Source organism: Crassostrea angulata, chromosome 3 (genome assembly GCF_025612915.1).
Source record: "Crassostrea angulata isolate pt1a10 chromosome 3, ASM2561291v2, whole genome shotgun sequence".
NCBI lineage: Eukaryota > Metazoa > Mollusca > Bivalvia > Ostreida > Ostreidae > Magallana > Magallana angulata.
Genome location: NC_069113.1, coordinates 5,887,522 through 5,910,115, shown reverse-complemented (window position 1 = coordinate 5,910,115; position 22,594 = coordinate 5,887,522). Strand labels below are relative to the sequence as shown.

Genomic DNA, 22,594 nt, shown 5'->3' with positions numbered 1-22,594 from the left:
TATATAAATGGTTTACATATTAACCCTTAACAGGGTATTTTTGTAACAGAATTTCCGATTCTAGGAAACAAAACAAAAAAAACCTTTCTTTTGTGTTTCATGTGGGTATGAAGGTAGCTATCGATCGTTCCAGAAAAATGGCATCACCCGCATAAGCGGGTCATGTAGTTTTCTTTGTATTTTTCGTATGAAACGAAGTAAAACTCATCTATTATAATTATTTAAGTTAATAAACTAAACAATACTCGTTTTACTCGATGGCTTGTCAGTTCAAAACTGTATAAACTATAATCGATTTTTTTTTAAGACATAGAGTAGAAAATACATAGTTGATGTTATTATAAGTCGGTGATACTGCTTAATTTTATGTATTTGTTCTTTAATTTTCCACATGTTTACTCAGTGTAGTAAACACCGGATGCTGAAGGGGAGTACAATGTACGTTATTTCGATAAAAAATCGATAGGGTTTTTTTTTTTTTTTTTTATAAAAGAACAAAATTATGGGACGTAGTACGAAATTTCTTTAAATAAGCAATTTTAAAAGCATTTATTTGAGATAATTACAGTTTTTCTATTATAAATAGAACAAATTGTCTTTAGATAGGCATTAAACTTTTTCAAAAAAAAAAAATCATATGTCCCAGAGAAAGGGGGGGGGGGGGGATTCCGACCCCCGGAACCCGCCAATGATATAGATATATCATATAAGTTATGTCTGTTATGTATATATAATATTGAATAGTATGACATATCATGTAATAGAATAATGCAACAAAAATATACATTTTAGTTTTGTCTAGGGAATTGTAATTATTGTTTCATTATAGCTGATATGATAAATTGTATCAGATCAGAGACATAAATATTATTTATGCCTCTGATTGTATGTACCATAATAGGGTCATAAAAGATTTTCATATAATATAAATAAGATGAAGACAGTTGTCTAGTCATGGTGAGCTCTATTATCTTAGATTATCTATGAAGTTTTTTTTTTTAATTTGTTTAAAATGTTTTTTTTTTGGGGGGGGGGGTTATTCTGTTAAAATTCAGGATGTGTAAATATGGTATCATAATTTTTTTTATTTTAAAAAGAGAGAAAGAGACTTTGAATATCAATATAATAGTATATACAAACACTGACACGATTTCATTAATTAGGATCCATTTAACCCATTCCAAGAACAAGTTAACGAAGCGAATAGTACGAAACTAAAGACAAGTGACAAAGCTTACTTAGTACGAAAGTAAAGACACGTGACAAAGCTTACTTCCTTTTATCAACACGAGGTGGACCGAAAAGCAGGACATAACGCAGCTCTTGAAAATTTACAAACAAAATGCCACAGAAACAAGTAAAACCGAAAAAGGTATGTTAATTAAATGAAATACGTATTATTTTTTAAATGTTTATGCATATGTAGTGGAAACGTCGTTTCAGTGTAATCGTTCTGATAATTATTCTGAGTTGTAAATTCGAGACGTATTTTCAGATTTTTCTCGAGTTCAATTTTTAACTTGAGTTTTTATATTTCAATTGAAATTATTCCATTTACAAAAGGTTTTTATAAATGTAATAAATCACACATTTGATTTAGGTGTTCTCGTATTGTTTGGTGATGTATTGTATAATCCGTGAACCACGTGGTTGGCCTTTGTTCATGTAAAGGAACACGTGGTTTGTCTTTGTCTGTGTGCATTAAACTTAATAAAGTTATTCTTTAAACCATAAACGAAAAGAAATCGTTGATCAGACACGAAGCATCTTTTTTTTGTGAAAGGAGCAGACTTGTCTGATATTTGACGAGCCAAAAAATATTCTTCAAAATCTTAAATCGTGGTGGGTTGGGGTACCTGAAACTTTTATTTCAATGTTTAAATTTTATTGCAAGGTTCAATTTCCTAGGTGTGAATTTAATTTTTCTTGCAAGAAAAAATGCTGCGTGCCTGAAAATTGTTAAACTAAATTGTTCATTAATTTATATATCTAGTACAAGACTTATACTTTTTTATCCACTGATATTTCAGCAAGCCCAGTGGTCTGTCCAGAGGATGCCTGTTTGCCACTGGTCATTGCTTATTGTCTTATCGGTTACATGATATTCTGTCCCAAATTTGAATCTTTTTAAGTCCCTGCTGGAAAGGGAGAGTTACTCTGTGTGAAATCCCAGTCGGTACGGGACAAGTTCGGAGAATCCCAATTGGCATGGGGTTACTCCCAAATTTAAAAAAAATGTATTCCCTTCATGGGTTGAACAAGGGAATCTGGTATGATTCCTATTGGTAAGAGAGTGGGAATACTATTTAATGCAGTGTAAATCCCTGTTGGTAAGGGAAAATGTCCTTGTTAGTAAAGGACATATTATCCCAGTTGGTATGGGATATGGGGCAGGCATAACTAAAATCCCTGTTGGCATGGGATTGGCTTAGCATCTCATATGGCAACCAGTTGGTTTAATCTCATATGCTGGTGAAAAAGCCTGTGGTTTCTGCCAAATAGTAAATCAGTAAGTCAAATTGTTTTATGAAGATGAAACTATGTTTGTCAATGTACAAGTGTTAATGCCTTTGATTAGACTCACCTCGGCAAAGTCTTGGAGATATCCCAGAACTGGGTGAAATCTGTGATATTAATTGTGACAGACCTGATTATATAATATTTAAATGATTCCTACACTTATCCTGAACTGACTCTTTGTTAAAGAATAATGCACAGGGTCAAAGTTCCTATTCAATGGGTTTTAAGGGGAAAAAGGGATTCCTTCAAGTCTAAGGAAGTATAATTTTTAATGTTATTTGAAAGTATGTTTTCAGGCCTGTCATATTAGATTCACTTGATTGATTTCCTTTAAATGGTGGATACAAACTAATGCAAAGTCATAAAGATTTTCAGTCTTGATATGCTTATTGTTCAGTTGAACAATTCTCAAGTGGGAAAAAAAGATTTCTTAAGATCTATAGCACCTTTACTTAGCAATTTTGTGCCTCTTTTCCTATCAAAGTTAAGGAATTCAAAGTCCAGATGACTTTGTTGGGGTGAGATCTGTAATGTAAGATTACATTAATGATATGACTTTGATGAAAAGCTCATTAAATGAAGCAGTTTTAAAACAGGTTTTAAATACAAAAAAAAACAACCCAAAAACCTACTTTTTTCATTTATTTCTTCTAAAAGGGGAAGGTCCCAGCTCAGAAATCCAAAAAGGCCCCAAAACCAGCACCAGTAGAAGAATCGTCTGAGGAAGAGTCTGATGATGATGACGATGATGATGATGTGGAGGTAAGCTTTGATGGTTAAGAACAGTTCAACATGTTTTTATTAGCTCACCTGAGCTGAAAGCTCAAGTGAGCTATTCTGATCCCATTTTGTCTGTTGTCCGTCCGTCTGTCTGTCTGTCCATCTGTCTGTAAACTTTTCACATTTTCAACATGTTCTCAAGAACCACTGGGCCAATTTCAACCAAACTTGGCACAAAGCATCCTTAGTCTAAGGGGATTCAAAGGACCACACCCTTTTGCAAAGGGAGATAATTAGGAATTTATGAAAATTTTTGAGAAATTTTCAAAAATCTTCTTCTCATAAACCATAAGACCAGAAAAGCTGAAACTTGTGTGTAAGCATCCTCAGGTAGTGTCGATACAAAATTGTGAAAATTATGACCCCCGGGGGTAGGTTGGGCCACAATGGGGGGTCGAAATTTTACATAGGAATATATAGAGTAAATCTTTAAAAATCCCCTTCTCATGAACCATATGACCAGGAAAGCTTAAACTTGTGTGGAAGCATCCTCAGTTAGTATAGATTCAAAATTGTGAAAATCATGATCCCCGGGGGTAGGGTGGGGCCACAATGGGGTGTCGAAGTTTTACATATGAATATATAGAGTAAATCTTTAAAAATCTTCTTCTCAGAAACTAATCAGCGAGGAAAGTTGAAACTTGTGTGAAAGCATTATCAAGTAGTGTAGATTCATAGATGTGAACATGACCTCCGGGGGTAGGGTGGGGCCACAATGGGGGGTTGAAGTATTACATAGGAATATATAGAGTAAATCTTTAAAAATCTTCTTGTCAGAAACTAATCAGCCAGTAAAGCTGACACTTGCGTTGAAGCATCCTCAGGTAGTGTAGATTTAAAGTTGTGAAAATCATGGCCCCTCGGGGGTAGGGTGGGGCCACAATGGGGTGTCAAAGTTTAACATAGGAATATATAGAGTAAATCTATAAATATCTTCTTCTCAGAAACTAATCAGCCAGCAAAGTTGAAACTTGTGTGAAAGCATCCTCAGGTAGTGTAGATACAAAGTATGTATTATGTATTATTGTACATTGTCCAGATAGTTTGTATTATGACTCCATTAAGCTGATTTTATCATACCTATTGTTTCTCAGGTGAGCGATGTGGCCCATGGGCCTCTTGTTAAAAAAATATTGTCTATGCACATTTGCTAAATTGGGTCTTCTTTGTAGATGGAACAGGTAAATGGAAAGGCCTCACCACAAAAGAGAAAGGCTGCAGAAGTTGAAGACAGTGATGAAGATGATGATGACGATGATGATGATGATGACGACGACGAAGAAGGTGAACCTCATTTGCCCTCCTAATTTTTAAGGCGTCGAGCTAATGCTCGGCAGCCTTCTAGCGATCGTCTGGATTGGCAATCGTCCAAAAATTCATGCACTGCACCGCCTTTTTAATGCGCATACAAAATAAGTTCCTTGAAGTATTAAACATATTACAAGATTTGTATTCCTTTTGTTCAACTAAATTGTGTACAAAAAAACTAACTTTGCCTCCCTGGTTATTGACAACTCATTGCATTAGTATAAATTTGCTTAATCAAGAAATGGCGGATGAATACAATAAGGTGCAATGTAAACATTCACTAAAATATTATTTAAGTTTATCGCTTACATTTTGATTGGAGACTGTGCCCGATAGAAATAAAATTTGATATATGTAAATGTATTTGTTATCGGGCATGGTCTCCAAAATAATTGTAAGCGATAAACTTATCTAGAGATTTTGGTGCAATTAATAAACACGATAATGCAGTCGGTTTGGTCGAGCATTTTAGATAGCACGTGTTGTGGATTTGTTTGTAAACAACCATAGCATAGGTAATCTTGTTTGAATTGAAATAAATAAAAGTATGTTTTATTATTATAATTAGAGACACACTGTTAATGTATTCAAATTATGAGCCTGTGAAATGTGCAAAGACTTTTTAAAGCAGAAAGAAAATAATATTTTTTTTTTAACTTTGAAATTTCTTCGATTTTTGTAACCATGATGAGTTATTGTATTATAAACTCATCACTACCTATTTTATAACGAAATATACTGATTATTGTTTTTGAAACAGCACAAAACGTTATTGATTTCCTTTTTTTATTCTAATATTATTTGATAAACGACTATATATATTAGTACAGAAATTCAAATTATTGGTATCATTCTATATAAAAGAAAATGTCAGCTCGACGCCTTTGTGGCCGTTCCGGCCTTTGATTTTAAACATGGTTTTGAAATAACAACTGCTCTATTCTTTAAATTGTTGATGCATCATGCTATTATGAGTACACAAACCCATTTGTACTCTTTAACTTCCATATATATTCGACTTTACTGTTAATGTATGAAGACATTTGTATCCTTATGATAAACAAACATGACTGGAATCAAACAGTAATCCACATTTTTTTCATAATTAAATAAGATACAGCGGGGCAGGCCGTTTTCAGAGGGACGGTCAGGGAAGAAAATCTAAAAATTAATATTATATGGCCTGACCCCCTTTATTGTAAAAAATTTGGGATCCTTTCAAAGAATAAAAATTTTAGGTATACCTATTTCAAATAATAAAGGAAGTGTTTATTATGAGCAACTATAGGTAACCTTAGGTTTGTATTTAGAGAACATTTAAGTAAAAGTTAATGTAAAATGAAATGTTTTTACTCTATCCTGTTGTGAATGTGAATTTTTTATTGTTGATGAATTATAGAAGTTGCAAAACCAGCCCCAAGTAAAAAGGCAAAAGTCACAAAAGCAGCAGCAAAAGAGGAAAGTAGTGATGATGACGATGACGATGAAGAAGGTATTTAACCAAGCATTCAGCCTTAAAAAAAAATATTCATCCAAAGGCTTCAACTAGGCCATGAATCATTGATAATCAAGTTTAAGCAAATAAACAACCATCCTATTTTATTTCCTGTTTTTTCCTGTGCCAGATTTTTTAATAATCAGAAAATGGAAAATTTCATTTATCGATGTATATACATGTACATTTTTTTTTACACAGATGATGACGATGAAGAGGAAGCTCCAGCCCCAAAAGCTAAAGCCAAGGCTGTGAAACAGGCCAAGAAAGAAGAATCAGATGATGAAGAGGATGATGAGGATGATGATGAAGAAAGTAGTGAAGGTATTTCGAGTTTATCTAAAATTAGCTCTACCCAGTATATCCCTGTGTCCAGCTAAAGTGTTCACTTTTTAAAACTATTTCTTTATGCTTAAAAATTAGAATTTGTAATAGAGTGAGTGTGGAAATGCAGCTGGGAAACAAAGTGTAACAAATAAAATTGTTTGAGTTTCTCCTCGAGGAAAACTCTGCTCCGTTTTCTACATTCTCCAAATTATAGCATCGTTATGATTGGTTGTTTATTTTCTTAAGTTTTTGTTGTTGTCTGGTTTATTTTAAATTGCAAGATGTTCATGCTTCCTTAAGATGTCTTTGTGTTGCTTCATTTAACTTTCTAGCTTTTGTGATATTATTTGTGTAGCAGGTGGTGTTAGGTTTTTTATAGCATCACCAATGCTAAATTCAGAAGAGGAAGCTTAAATGGTATTTTTTGTTCAAAGTCATTAAAATGACTTCAAATGTAGCCAATGTATTTTTACAGAGGAGGAGGAGGAGGAAGAAGAAGAGAAACCAGTCCAAAAACAAAAGGCGAAGAAAGGTAAAGGTGTCATAGTAGATGACCTTGAGTAAGGTGAACAATTTAAGTGAATTCACAGTGTCGAGGTCCATGTACCTCAAAGGAAGGTAACTTTACATTATAGAACTGTACAAACAATAGCACAATATAAAAGGTGTAAAACGATGTAGTATTGATCTTAAGTAAGGGAATTAACAGGAGATTTTTATCTTGCAGATAAAAAGGAAAAGGCGGAGAATGGAAGTGGAGATCAAGACGGCTCTACCTTGTTTGTCAAAAACATTGCGAGCAGCGTAGACAAAGATATGTTGTCGGAAATGTTTCCAGGATCCACGGAAATCCGCATGCCCACAAAGCATGATGGATCTCCTAAAGGGTACAGACTTTATAAATAATTAAATGATGTATTGAGAGCGTTTCAATTTGTATCTCCCTTTCTACATCTTCAGTATATAAAACATACTTGTTAGCATTTTGTAACTCATTTTGTATTAGATGTTTTAGAGAAATAAGAAGTCATTGTCTTTTGTAGGGGGCATTATGATTTTAACATGCCAAGATTATCTATTGTTTATAACTAAAGGTTTGCATACCTGGAGTTTGATGATCCCAAGAAAGTCAAGAAATACCTGGAGACCAAACAGGGGGAGGAGCTTGAAGGACAGGAGTTGTTCCTTGACTTGGCCAACAAAAAGCCGGCTAATGACAGGAACCAGAGAGGAGGAAGAGGAGGCGGGGGCAGAGGAGGTGGAGGTGGAAGAGGAGGCAAAAGTGGTGAGGACTAGGACCGTTAACATTGTTTTCTGTCATTACTGAATGTTGATACATGTACTTGTAACAGAGTATTGTTCTCTGATATTCCTCTACAAGAAAGGTATTCCTCTACAAGAAAGGTTTTTCCTTTGTAGACCCTTCAAAGATCCTTTTTGTGAAAAATCTCAGCTACAACACCACAAATGACAGTTTGGCTGATGCATTCGATGGCTGTTCATCTGCCCGAGTTGCCATGGAGAGGGACAATCCTGGAAGATCAAGAGGGTGGGCTACCAACAGACTGAAGATTGTATTGTCTATACTTGTGTTAAATATATAACAAATACCTGCTTTTTATGTGATTAAATATGTGCTGAATTGTATTTGTAGATTTGGATTTGTGGAATTTGACTCGGTGGAATCCGCCAAAGATGCTTTTAACTCCATGAAAGGACAGGAGGTTGATGGACGTCAGGTCTTCCTTGACTTTGCCGAGGAGAGATCAGGTATGGCATATAGACATTTTATAATCTCTAATTTTGAATTTTTCAAACGCAAATCTTTTTTCATTGTCACTCAACGGAAGAAAAGTAACGTTTGGTACATGTAAAATGATTTGTCATAGGTGGTGGCGGTGGTGGTCGAGGAGGTGGTTTCCGTGGCGGTAGAGGAGGTCGTGGAGGCGGGCGTGGATTTGGAGGAGGTCGAGGTGGAGGCAGGGGACGAGGAGGATTTGGAGGAGGACGAGGAGGCGGAGGATTCACCAAGAGCCCAGGTATATAGCACCTCAATTCATGTACTAAATCCAGGGCTGCATTCAAGTTCTTGTCATTTAGGCTAGTTGCGCGGTTAAATATCAAGATCTTTTGAACGCACAGAATGAATTAATGCTTGTCATTGATATTAAGCTGAAATATTGTTTAAGATCATTATATTATATATTATATATATATCATATATGATTCTTGTTAGTTCAATCCAATACACACCCTCTGCCTTAAACCTCAGATGATTGTTTTCATTGAAAATCAATGTAAAAAAACCTCCAGAATTTAATTGAGGGGTTTAATGTGATTTCTTCAATCAGCTGACTGCAGGGTTGTCTCTAAGACCCGGGAGACGGGGAATTTCCCCACCTAAAGTGACGTAATTACCCAGCTATTATTGCATTTCAAACACAATCTAGCTATAAGCTAGACCCCCAGAACCCCTTCTACTGTTTTATTTCTCCTTTCTACTTCAATTTTTAGAGACAACCCTGTGACTGAAAAAATTAAATTTGGGCTGTAAGCTTGCATGTAGAAGACTATTCAAAGAGTTGACAATTCTGTAAATGTCATTTAAATTTTGTAATTCTTTGTAGCTGCAAAGGGAGCTGTACAAGATTTCAAAGGAAAAAAGAAGACCTTCAGTGAAGATGATTGAAACCAGATTATATGATGACACCAGAGTCTTGTAAACACAAGCCACCACAGTGCAATCCTGTTGAACGTTTTTCAGAAAAATGACTGTTGTTTGAGAAGAAATGATCTATTTTAAACACCATTTTCTCTTTTTTAAAACTGTAGACTTTTATACATGTACTTTCCATATCATAGATTCAATGGTCATTTGACTGACTTTATTCTAGTTCTTTGATGGTTTTATCTGGCTTGAATAGTTAAGTATGTTAGAGAAGGTTGTACATATAGAACTATGTATGTATACACATTGCTGTTCATGAACTCTCATCATCATGGTCATTTTGTTGTTATGTATGTCCACATTGTTTATTCCTGCATCATTTTTTTTAAATTGTGATGAATGTTGTTAAATATATAAAGATCAACAAAAAATAAAGAGCTGCTATAATATTAAGTTTTCTCTTATTGAATATGGGTGAATGGAATGTAGCAGAGGCTTTTAGAGAGCATATACCGGTAGTTAACATTCTCAGGATCTAAGTACAAAGTAAATTGTTTGCTATCCTGTTATGTGATAGAGATGATGTCTCTGAATGACAGATTTGTAAAAATCCCTGGGATAAAGCCGACATAAATTCATTATTCCTCTTACAAATCTGATTACTGCCATATTATCAATTTTATTGTTGTTCTTGTTGATTGGTAATTTTGCTTATTTACAGCTTAACATCACTAGTAAAAAAGCACCATCAGACAGGTACACCTTCAATTTTGTTACACCTGAAATTTGTGGCCGACATGTACAATTTCTTTTGTAGTCTTTGGATTTTAAAGCTGACATGAATTCATAAAAGCATTTGGTCGCCATATTAGTTTCTATCGCTCCTCGACTGCCACTGGGGTATATATACCGGTTGATAAAGTTACGGTCGGTTGTTTTCTGATCGAGGCATTCACGTCGCACGGACTTCTACATGCATGAACCACACATTGTAGTAAAATGTAGTAATAAAGAATAAAGGAAACAGCAATCAATGAAATACAAATATGTTTATTCTTTGAAAGGATGTCTAAGGTATCTGTATTATTTTGCACAGACAGTGCTGCCTTACTTCGGATGCAAATCGAACACGTGTGTCGTTCATACAGAGTGCATAACATCTGCATCTTCTTGGAAACCCCGGCGACACTACATCCAACACAGTAGATAAATGGTAGTAAATTCAAGAAAGTAACAACGTTTCCATCCGTTCGTACAAAAACTCCCCGTTTATAAAATCCATGCGATAATTTACATTGCTCGATCTGTCACAGTGTATGGTTTGCGCATGTGCGATGTTATAACATACACAGGGAAATGGTCTACAATTATCGAGGAATTTTTGAAGTATTTGCGCCTGGATTTCAGTCTGTCTTGTTTCGTCGTTTATTGGATATATCTTGCCAGTGAAGTGGTTGTCATATTATTTTTGTTCAAAACGCGTTTTTACAAGTCTTTTCGTCCAAGGTAACGTGTTCGGGTGTAAGAAATTCCTGAATGCGGTGAAGCAAGACGAGGGCTCTCGGCCTTATATATGGGCTGTGTAGCGATGAGCAGAACAATAGAAATTGACAACTAATATGGCGGTAGTCGGAGATAAAAGGGAAATAATGCGTATTTATGAATTCATGTCAGCTTTAAGTACTCTCCTGGCTTGAAAAAATGTCATAGGGATAAGAGACAAATGCATATTTGTACAAAAAGTGTTCAGCTTAAAGACTGAGAGCTTATTTCAAATGAGATTCAGAAGAGATGAAACTCAAAATTAAGGCACACAGAATTAAATGTTCTTCTGTGTATTTGAGCAAAAAATAGGAAATGGCTCATAATGCAAACACAGAACTTATTCAGAATTCAAAGTAGACGATGAACGATATAAAAAAATCATGAAGGCCATATAAATTCATGTTGGCTTTAAAAGAGCTTTGTCCATTCAAAACATGTATAATGTGGTAATAATTATTACAAGTGGGTGGTAGAGTGAACAAAAATTCTCCAGATCTACATGGTAAAATATCTGACAACACTCGTTATATGTGTATCTGTAAATGGTTTTATTTGACCATCATCAATGAACAATTGTATCACTTTGATTGGTGCAAACATATTGTTAATAAAACACAGTTCCAGAAATCATTTACACAGTTGATAGAACCTTCTCGTCAACATATTTGCCACTGAAAATGACGAAGACAACTGCTCTGCAGTTGTAAGCATGTTGAATCAACCTGCCTTCACAGAGATGACAATAGAGATGCACAGAGTTGTCTTGGATACACAATTTTCATATGACAGCACTTTTGTCAAAGTATCTGAATGCCTGAAAGTTCCCAATTTTATTTCCATGCTCGTCGTAGTGAAGAGCTCGAAAACACTGCTCACAGAAGAAGCTGGGATTCTCCGGGGAGTGTTCACTGTCATAGGCCATCCATCTACAATTAAAACAAAGTTCATTTGAGCTTTCACCTTAGGTGGGCTAAAAGCACAAAATTTAAAAATACAGTAAATCACATTTTATTTGTAAATATATTGCACAGCAACTAGTCTTTATATGTCTTACTTTGTTCAAAGATTTTAAACTAAAAAATTGTCGTTTAAAACGATTGCATCACTAGTTAATTGCAAAAAAAAAATTAAACAGCAGATATAATCTATTTCTATACTGGCTGTAGGTGTATTACCTTGAAGCATGCATCTGACAGACCCGACACTTTGTCTGATTCTTCAGGTGTTTGTGGGTTACAAGGGGATAATCACGAATGTCTTGTGGATCCTGATAACTCAAAACCCTATACAAAAAACAAAAATTAATAAGAGAAATGGACTTATATTTCTATGTTTACAGTGACTGTCAGTTTTTCTAAACATTAAGGATGTTGAACGTTTTTTTTAAAAATAAACAAAAAAACATGATTTACGTGCATGTAAAGCTTAGCAAATTGGATTAATTATTACCGGTACCTGTAAAAGCATTCCCTACATCAATCTCACTTTTTGAAAAATTTTGATTGCCACATGATGCTCTGAAGAGAATCCATTAAGGGTTATTTGTGGTCAAACTACATGTACTGTCTAGTACATACTAAGAAATGGTGGTTGTATAATAAAATCTATAAATAATGACCTTTTCAACTCTTACATGTGATATGTACAGGCTGTACACAAAATGTAACACTTCTTTTAACCCATTCATTTAAATTTCTTGCTAAATGCCACCATTTTCCTCTAATTCTCGTTTGTGTGACACCGAAAAAGTAGGGCACGCCAAATTAACAAAAAAATGAGCTATACATAGTTTCAAGGAAAATATAGATATATATGAGAATACTGTACAGTACCTTATACCTGAGAATACTGTACAGTACCTTATACCTGAGAATACTGTATAGTAACTTATACATGAGAATACTGTACAGTTTCTTATACCTAAGAATACTGTACTGTATCTTATACCCGCAAATATTGTACAGTACCTTATACCTAAGAATACTGTACAGTACCTTATATCTGAGAATATTGTACTGTACCTTATATCTGAGAATATTGTACTGTACCTTATATCTGAGAATATTGTACTGTACCATATATCTGAGAATATTGTACTGTACCTTATATCTGAGAATATTGTACTGTACCATATATCTGAGAATATTGTACTGTACCTTATATCTGAGAATATTGTACTGTACCTTATATCTGAGAATATTGTACTGTACCTTATATCTGAGAATATTGTACTGTACCTTATATCTGAGAATATTGTACTGTACCTTATATCTGAGAATATTGTACTGTACCTTATATCTGAGAATATTGTACTGTACCTTATATCTGAGAATATTGTACTGTACCTTATATTTGAGAATATTGTACTGTACCTTATATCTGAGAATATTGTACTGTACCTTATAACTGAGAATACTGTACAGTACCTTATATCTAAGAATGTTGTACTGTACCTTATATCTGAGAATACAATGAGATGTTCACAGTCCCCCTGGTGGAGGTAGATGTAGGGCTGACCCAGTCTGATGTTTAGGTCCAAGAAGGACGTATCTTCCATTGCTACTGACTGCATCGGCCCTATTCCTCTCCCTGGCTCCTTGGCCCAATCACGTATCACTCTGTAACAGGTTACATGACAAAATCATTGCATAATCCTTACTTACACTGAAAAAAGTACCTATCATAAGTGCAAATTAAATGAACTATTACAATATCAATGCAACAAGAGGCCCATGGGCCACATAGCTCACCTGAACAATAGTTCTTATGTCATTCCATCTTGGAATGTTTAAATATGAATCTTTTTAAAAGTATAAAAACTCTCTTATATTCCAAGATTTGACAATACATTAAACAACATATAAAAGGAAGCCTACATTTTTGGAATCATATCCTAAGATCTAAGATGCATCAACTGGTAAATCTTATTATCCAAGGCCTCAAAGTATTAAAGAAAACAAAACTGTAAAATGAACTATATAATACATATTAATCATAAAAAGTGAAAGGTCACTGTGACCTTGAATGAGGACATGAAGATATGAGAATGCTAATATATAGTAAATAAACTACATGTAGTATCGGTCACTAAATGTATCATTATATTTGTTAAGAAAAAGATTTTGAAACAATTTTCCTATATACTTCTATGTTGAACTTTGAAAAGTTAACAGACAGATGGACAGAAGGAGACGACAGGTAATAGGCAATCAGAAGCTCACTTGACCAGTTCAGGTGAGCATATAAAAAATTTAAATTACAAATTTTTCACAGAAAAAAAGATTAGGTTTAATTTAGAGTAGAGAAACTCCATTTAAGATTTCTGATTTATTCAAATGCTTATGAATACACTACATGGAAGAAAAATTTAATTACTGGCTGTAATCCTGTGAACCACCATCACGGAAATCATTGTAAAAACAGCCCTCGATGTAGAAAAATCCTGATTTATAAATATCCTGCAAATAAACCAACACCAAATCATCACCTAAGATCTTGTGGAGTTGAAAGCACAAAATGTGCATATTTATATTAGCAAACATTTCTCCTTATATGAATTTACGAGCAAAAAACATTCCATTTCTTTATGAACTTTATAAAGGTCAAGAGGTCATATTTATGACATCACAATCATAAGAGCTTATGGCTTGAAGGTTGCATTTTTATAAACTGAATTATAATCTGAATTCTTCAAGCTTCATAGAATGTGATCATGAGAACAATCAATTTTTCCAGTGATATTTTTAAAAACATTGCTTTTTCTTCTTATGTGTATATCAACATTTATAAAGTAAACAGAAATGCACCTTAGCGTAATGCTCGGGTGTGAAATCTGGGTTCTCACTCAGATCCCCTGCTAACGCGAGATCATTCACACAGGTGATCTTGTCCCGGAGGTCTGTCAACCTCTCACAGCCCAAGACCAGCAGAGTCTGGTCCAGACCAATCTGAAATCATAACCATAATCATTGTAAAGTGGTTTCATTGCACCATCATAAAGCCATTTATAGCATATAAATAGTGCCTGTTTGGGAGGGTAACAGTTGAAATTGACACCCCGAGAAAACCATTGTCAACCGACGCGAAGCGGAGGTTGACAATGGTTTTCGAGGGGTGACAATGTTCGCGCATGTAACATTTTTTAATGTTACCCGTTGCTATGTGCGTTACTAATGCTGAGGGTAATAGAAAATATTATTAACTGCGTCTTAACCAATCAGATTTCAGTATTTAACATGAAAGTACATGTATAACAATATAAACTAACTACACTAAAACACACTTGTAGCAAAGTGCCAGGAACAACCAATATTGATTCTTTATAAATGTAATTAGTTTAACCATAAAGTCACTGTATTCATAAGTTTTAAGGCTAGAGGGAGTGAAACTGACCTCACTGTAAGGATAAGTTTGTTGAGTGTTTACTATAACCTTGTTTTTCTATAGATTGTACTATACAGGTATGCTCGGGCTGCAATATTCTCAGAGTTAAAATGTTATTTTACCAATATCTCTGATAACACATAGATGTCTGCTATAATCTTTATGCATCGTCCATCATATCGAAGTCTACATTTGTATTGAAACCAATCTGGTTACCAATCACTGTAAATTCCTTATTTAACGTGAGGTATTTATATCCGTGTAAAATCGCGAGAAGCATCCCTCGCGGATTTTAAAACCTCGCTATTATTTTCTGAGAGTTGAGAACTATCAGATATATAAATATCCCGATTTCGCGATTTTATATTCTCGCGATTTAATACAAAACAGCAGGTTCGCGGAATTAAGTACTCCCGTAATATAAGGAATTAACAGTATCTATGCCACTGAGCCCTTTGATATTCAACACTTTACAATCAGAGAGAACCTGTTACCTTCATGTTGAAGCTTAGGTGGGTGTTGTTAGGTTGGTGAACGTGTGCTGTTATTATCACGTCTGGATGCTGGACACAGAATTCTTTAGGACACTCCTCCTTAACCTGAGCTGCATCTGGAGGAAAATTCTGAGGAGAATAGAGAAAATATGCACAAATTTCATTACAAAGACTGTATATTGAGTTAAAAATTTAATACAATTCAAATATAAGCATATATATATATAATTGCTAGGGATTTTTAAAGGTCAATACAGTAATTTAGCAATTCAAATAGTACAGTATTCACTTCACCCCAAAGGAAAGATAAATACTGTACCTAATCAACTGTTACTGTAAAATATGTTATTGAATTGAATCTCATTTTCAGGCGTTGTGACATTTTCTGATTTTCAGCACTCTTCTAACATAAAAATATAAAATCTAAATAGGAAGTGAAACACAAACCATTAAGTAGTCACATTTTTTCAATCTCATTGCTTTTTTAATGAATGTTTTGTAAGTTGGATTCTTTTGACGGCGTTCCAGTTCATCTCTCTGAACCCTAAAATATACAGCAACATCTTAAACATATATTTCCTTTACCTGGGGTCATAATATTGCAGATTTATCATGCATTCTATTTAATGATCAGAATATCATTTATCAATATATAAGGCTGTTATTAGGTATAAGCAAAAACACTCATATTACAATATAGATCTTTTTTCAATTTTTTTGTTTTTTTAAAAGATTTTTTAGTCAAAATTTAAGCCTACCTGAGTGTCATTAGGTTTACATCAGGTGGTACCTTTTCTAAAAACTCTGGTTGTTTTATTTCATCTGCACATTTTAATGTGGACTCCCTGCATGAGAGAAGTATCAATCACAGATATGTACAATTATTTGCCAAGAGTTCACATTGAAATAAACATATCGCTATAATTTCTATCCAAATAAAAGTGGCTTCTTGGACAACAATACCAGAATATTGGTCCATCTATGATAGGAAAGTAAAGCCCTGGAGTAATATGTTTTACAGTGCTACCGCTGTGGCGAGCGTAGCAAAATTTTCACATATCTTGCATCATTGTCAACTTAGTGTTATTTAGGTATCAACGAATGTCAAAGAATTTTTGATAGAGTATTTCTCTACAATAAGCATGCCAAAGGTACTAATTTTAATGGTTATGATACATAAAGTGCAACCCCTACCTAGAGAGAGAGAGAGAGAGAGAGAGAGAGAGAGAGAGAGAGAGGTGTCCCTGTTTGCAGGTGTGTAATTTCCCACTTTCAAATTTAAAGGTTTGACTATATCTGCATAAATTTATAACTGTTTATTTTTTTCTCTTTTATGGTGGCATATCTCTGCCCCTTGTGTGCAAGTTATTTTTCTATCAAATATGTGGACATTCAGGATAAATATGTTGTCATGCAAGATAATTATGTCAACCTGCAACATAACTCTGTTGACATGCAAGAAAATTGCAATTAGATTAGAATTATACAAAATCTCAAATATCGCCCACCTGTGACATCCAAGATGCTACCTTTTTTTGTCAACATGCAACTTATTTATGTTAACATGCAAGATAAATATGCTGACATGTAACTTATTTATGTCAACATCAACTTATTTATGTCAACATGCAACTTACGTATGTTGACATGCGAGATAAATATGTTGACATGCAACTTAGTTATGTTTACATGCGAGATAAATATGTTGATAAGTTGTATGTCAACGTAACTACCGGTAAGTTGCATGTCGCATAAATATGTTGGATGTCAACATATTTATCTTGCATGTTAACATAACTAAGTTGCATGTCATCATAAATAAGATGCATGTCAACATAAAGAAGTTGCATGTTAACATAAAAAAGTTGCATGTTGACATCAATAGGAAGTGTATCTAGCATCTTGGATGTCACATGTTAGCAATATTTGAGATTTTTTTTATAACTTTCATTTGATTGCAGTTTTCATGCATGTCAACATAGTTATGTTGCATGTTGACATGACTATCTTGCATGTCGACATCTTTATCTTGCATTTCAACATATTTGATAGAAAAATAACTTGCACACAAGGGGCAGAGATATGCCACCATACTCTTTATTCCTTTCTACTTAGTTCAAAATGTCCTATTGTTTATTTTCTCCCTACTCATATACTTACCTGCCTACTGAACATGCATGCACAATTAGCTCAAAAATGGATCAAAATGACAGTAAAGTATGACTCTTCCTAGTATATATTTATATAATCTCTATATCAAAAAACAAAAATCATGTGTCAATGAGGCAGGTATCGCAGTCTATACTGAAATAGCTAGTACACGTATTACAGATGTTTGATCCACCTCTAAATTTATCACGGGAAATATAGCGCAAGAGCACTGTGACGTCATCCATGACCTTTTTTGTCTTTGTTTATGTATCTCGACTCAATACAAAGGTATGGAAGTATATAACAAATCTCTTGGGTCTCGCCAAAGCTGGTGCGGTACTCAAAACGTGTCTTCAAACCTCAAGACACCATAAATTATGCGTTAAATGTCGGTCCTTTTTGGCATAGCACCACGGGTGAAAACTTTAGAGAGCATTATGGGACATAGACAAAAAATTCGGTTTGATGAATCTGTAGGTTTAGCTCGTTCTTTTTCCAGCACACACTGGTTCTTAGAGCTCGCTTTGCTATTATGTTGCAAAAGGTCGAAAGCAATTGCCAGGGCAATTATTCTGATATGTCCCCCTCAAAGTAATGTAAAATACTAGGTATATACAATACTGAGAGGCAATTTGATCTTATTCCCACCATATTAATAAATTACTTCTGATTTTTTTATTTACAGTGACATGTTAATATGGATAATCCATTGGAATCCAAAATAAAATGACATCATAATAGGTAACCAGTCAGCAAAATGAAAAGGAGCTGCTAAATATATTCAAAGGCTGTTTGATAAAGAGGATATTTAGGAAATGGACTGCTCAGAGCACAATTTTATCACAGAACTTAGTACTGAGCTGATAAAATTACAATGATGTTTTCAATTCCATTTTTGATTTTGTTTTTCATTTAGTAAAACTTGCATTAACAATGCTTTTTTAGGGCAACATTGCATGTTTATGTCAGCCTCATTGAGTTGCAAATACTGCAATCTGCTTTATGTTAGGCAATACTTCATCTCATAAAAAAAAGTAATGATACTTTCGAATACTGGTCTGTCAATTGTTCTTACATTTGGTGCCAGGACCAACCTACAGACACTTAATTGTCTCTGTAAAATTTACCCCATAGTACATGAATACTATACTATTGGGGTAAACCTATATTACCAAAACAAGCTTCTGCATATGGACCAATGTTTAGAACTGACAAGTTACCATGGTTACCTCCTGCCTAGAATTTATCTTCAAAGACAAAGATCTTTCAAAGGGGGGGGGGGGGGGGGGTACTAATGGTCAAACTGCTTCGATCAGAAGAGCACTTTCGCTCGCAGCACTCTGGTAGGATTATAGCCATTTATCAGTCAATTACATGTACAACAAACTGATAAAATTGCCGACTCCAATGTATAAATATACATAAGCCCGGGTTCAAATCCCGGTTTGGTCCGTCCAGAGACATAAATAACATTTGTTATATTCAGTAGTATATTCTCACTTTATTACTCTATATAGACGATTAGTCAATAATTGTAATGTATTAGCTTGTCTGAAAAATATTGACTGGTCAATATTTTTTTAATATTGACCGGCTAGGAATAATATCTAGAGAATATTCCCTCTATTTCAATTAATCGCTTCTGATTTGTTGATTCGTAAACGATGACGTAAATAACTCTTCATGACTCCAAAACAGGGTGACGTCATAATAGACAGTCAGTCAAAGCAAGTAAACAACGGATGCGAAATGCGACGGTTTGCTATCATAATGGATATATAAGGATTTGCGAATTACTGTGAAGTTAAGTCAGGTAGTAGAACATCTGTTTGTTAATTCTTTAGGGGGGGGGGGGGGGGGGGGGAAGGGATATCACCAGTGACCGTTTGATGCTGAGGATATTTTGGAAATGAACTCTGTACAAAATTGAATTCTTGAATTCTTTGTTGAGATGAAAAAATTCTGGCGATCTGTTTTCAATTACTTCTTAAATTTTGGTTTGTTTCTTCATATAAAAAAACAAATGTTGACTGTGTTTTCGGGCAACATTCATTATATATAGTCCCCTTGGAACAAAAAAATTGCCCTACGCTTCATGGGGGGGGGGGGGGGGGGGGGAGGGATATCACCAGTGACCGTTTGATGCTGAGGATATTTTGGAAATGAACTATGTACAAAATTGAATTCTTGAATTCTTGAATTCTTTGTTGAGCTGAGAAAATTACGGCGATCTGTTTTCAATTACTTCTTAAATTTTGGTTTGTTTCTTCATATAAATAAACAAATGTTGACTGTGTTTTCGGGCAACATTCATTATATTAGCCCCAGAGGAACGTAAATATTGCCCTCCGCTTCATGTCGGGCAATATTTCGTCCCTCTGGGGCTAACAAAATCAATGTTGCCCTCAACCCTAGTCAATATTTGTATAATAGCGAGCGCAGCTCGCCGGCGCACAGCGCCGGCTAGCGAAGCGAGCTCTCAGAACCAGTGTGCGCGGGAAAAAGAACGAGCTAAACCTACAATTCATCAAACACAATTTTTTGTCTACGTCCCATAATGCTCTCTAATGTTTACACCCGTGGTGCTATGCCAAAAATGGCCGACTTTTAACTCGTAATTTACGGTGACTTACAGTTTGAAGACACGTTTTGAGTACCGCATATGCTTTGGCGAGACTCAAAAGATTTGTTACATGCTTCCATACCTTCGTATTGAGTCGAGAAACGTAAACAAAGACGAACAAAGTCATGGATGACGTCACAGTGCACTCGCGCTATATTTCCCGCGAAAAATTTAGAGGTGGATCAAACATCTGTAATGAGTGTACTGGCTATTTCAGTATAGTCTGTGATACCTGCCTCATTGACATATGATTTATTTTTAATCTTTTTTTAATATAGAGATTTTATATATATATAGACTAGCAAGGGCCATACTTTACTGTCATGTCGATCCATTTTTAAAGTAATTGTGCATGCATGTACCGTGCAGTAGGCAGGTAAGTATATGAGTAGGGAGGAAATAAACAATAGGACATTTTGAACTAAATAAAAAGGAATAAAATGAAAAAATAAACAGGTAAAAAAATTATGTAGATATTGCATATAGTCATACCATTAAATAAAGGTGGGAAATTACACACCTACAAACAGGTACCGGGCTCTCTCTCTCTCTCTTTCTCTCTCTCTCTCTCTGGGTAGGGGGTTGCACTGTATATATCATAACCATTAAAATTAGTACATTTGGCATACTTATTGTAGAGCAATACTCTCTCAAAAATTCTTTGACGTTCGTTGACACTTAAATAAAACTATAAGTTGACAATGCAATGATGCAAGGTACAGTATGTGTAATTCTTGCTGCGCTCGCCAGAACGGTAGCACCGTAAAACATATTATAATATTGTTATTTTTGTCTCTGGTCCGTCCAAGTATAAACACATTGCATGAAAGTTTATCTTCTTATGCAGATTGATCTGATGAGTGTCTCATGGTTCTTTAATGTAAATGTTTTATTGTTGCAATAACAAACGCATGTCTTTAACAAATTGTCGATCACATACCCACACACAGTGCTAAGTTCCTGCAAAGTGTCTATAGGAGTGCCCATTTCTTTAGACAACGCTTTAAGCATTGCTGCGTCACTTTTGGTAGATATCATCTCCATACCCGGAATAACCGACGCATCCCAAGACGTCAAAAATTCACGCACTGATATAAGCTGACTAGCATCTCGATGAACTCCCAGTTTCTCCATTTTTTTTATCCCGAGGTAATTCGAACCATACAATAATTTATGGTATACCGTGCCCGACTTTCTTCTTAAACTTATTTGTAAATCGATCAATTCAAATTTATTTAAATAATTCTAAATGCATTGAAATTTTCGAAAGTATGTTATTAGAATATGGAGAACACTTTTGTTTTATTAATTTAAAACCATTAACCGTTAGTCCTTGTAATGAAACATTTAATAGTCCTATAGATAGTTTAGCTCACCAGTGTACCAGTGTACCCTATTCAGGTCAGTTTAGTAGATCAACTCAACAACAAAATCTAGGAATTTGAATAATAAGGAAATCTTTATTGAGAACCATTTTGAGCAGTAAAATAAAGTGAGGTATGAGGGAGGAGTTAAACTTTTTTATAGTCCAAAGGTTTGCTTCTCCTATGGTTCATTTATTCAGGCCGACTAGTCCGGAAGTTCATCATGCAGCTAACTAGTCCTAAGGTTAAGTATTCTGATGTGCTTTTGGCATCATATTTTAAGATGGTATGTTTCACCATTTTTTAGAGGTTTAAATGCCATATGACATTACCTTAAAATAACAGTTGTGAAATACATGTAACATTTACATGTATATAACTAAACATTGGAGGAAACTTTTACAAATTATTTGTAAAAGTTTCCTCCAATGTTTAGTTATATAATAATAATTTGAGTTAAAGAATGCAATAGACTTTCATGCCATTTTAGAAAGTCATTCAGGGAATTTTTTAAGTTATGCAATATGTAATAGAATACAAGAAATTTAACCCAAAATTTAAAAACTTCATATTAATAAAGCAAGCTACACTGCTTCTTTTAAAATCTTACTTTTATATCACAATACTGGATGAATAACAATTTCTCAATTATATATTTGTCTAAACCTGTATATAGTTATTTGCTTTACTTCTCATTACAATTTAAAGGAGCAGAGTGGATCCTTGTTCTCTTGAAATATGTACAAAAGCGAGCATTTTACTGTTCATATTTACATCTCTTTCTAAATCTTCCATGTTTTTCTCATTGAATTTTTTTCACAGAAAAAGAGAAGTAGTAACATGTCAACTTGTTTTTATTGTTGATCAGCATGTTACATAGCCGGAGCAGCTAATTCTTTCACGTGTTCAATTTTACATCCACAACTCTGAAGTCTG

The 22,594-nt window shown here is 34.5% G+C and overlaps 2 protein-coding genes across 5 annotated transcripts; one reads left to right on the top strand and one right to left on the bottom strand.

Moving 5' to 3' along the window:
* Positions 1-1,231: 1,231 nt before the first annotated feature.
* LOC128177410 (nucleolin-like) lies at positions 1,232-9,547 on the top strand. Of its 4 annotated transcripts, none has more exons than XM_052844106.1 (12): positions 1,232-1,372; positions 3,178-3,282; positions 4,473-4,584; positions 6,008-6,100; positions 6,305-6,427; positions 6,906-6,962; positions 7,158-7,317; positions 7,525-7,715; positions 7,850-7,979; positions 8,085-8,200; positions 8,320-8,469; positions 9,058-9,547. In XM_052844106.1, the coding sequence occupies exons 1-12, from the start codon at positions 1,343-1,345 to the stop codon at positions 9,117-9,119; spliced, it is 1,329 nt and encodes a 442-aa protein (XP_052700066.1). In that variant the 5' UTR covers positions 1,232-1,342; the 3' UTR covers positions 9,120-9,547. The 4 variants fall into 4 exon arrangements, with proteins under 4 accessions (XP_052700066.1, XP_052700067.1, XP_052700068.1 ...); XM_052844107.1 differs by having other exon boundaries at positions 1,321-1,372; positions 6,011-6,100; XM_052844109.1 differs by lacking the exon at positions 1,232-1,372 and adding an exon at positions 2,324-2,509.
* A 1,620-nt stretch (positions 9,548-11,167) lies between these two features.
* On the bottom strand, positions 11,168-21,468 carry LOC128178882 (snRNA-activating protein complex subunit 3-like). Its single transcript, XM_052846270.1, has 9 exons — positions 21,235-21,468; positions 16,279-16,365; positions 15,968-16,064; positions 15,521-15,649; positions 14,450-14,590; positions 14,019-14,101; positions 13,097-13,261; positions 11,819-11,926; positions 11,168-11,569 (listed from the first exon to the last, which is right to left on the bottom strand). The coding sequence occupies exons 1-9, from the start codon at positions 21,426-21,428 to the stop codon at positions 11,422-11,424; spliced, it is 1,152 nt and encodes a 383-aa protein (XP_052702230.1). The 5' UTR covers positions 21,429-21,468; the 3' UTR covers positions 11,168-11,421.
* Between the last annotated feature and the right edge of the window lie 1,126 nt (positions 21,469-22,594).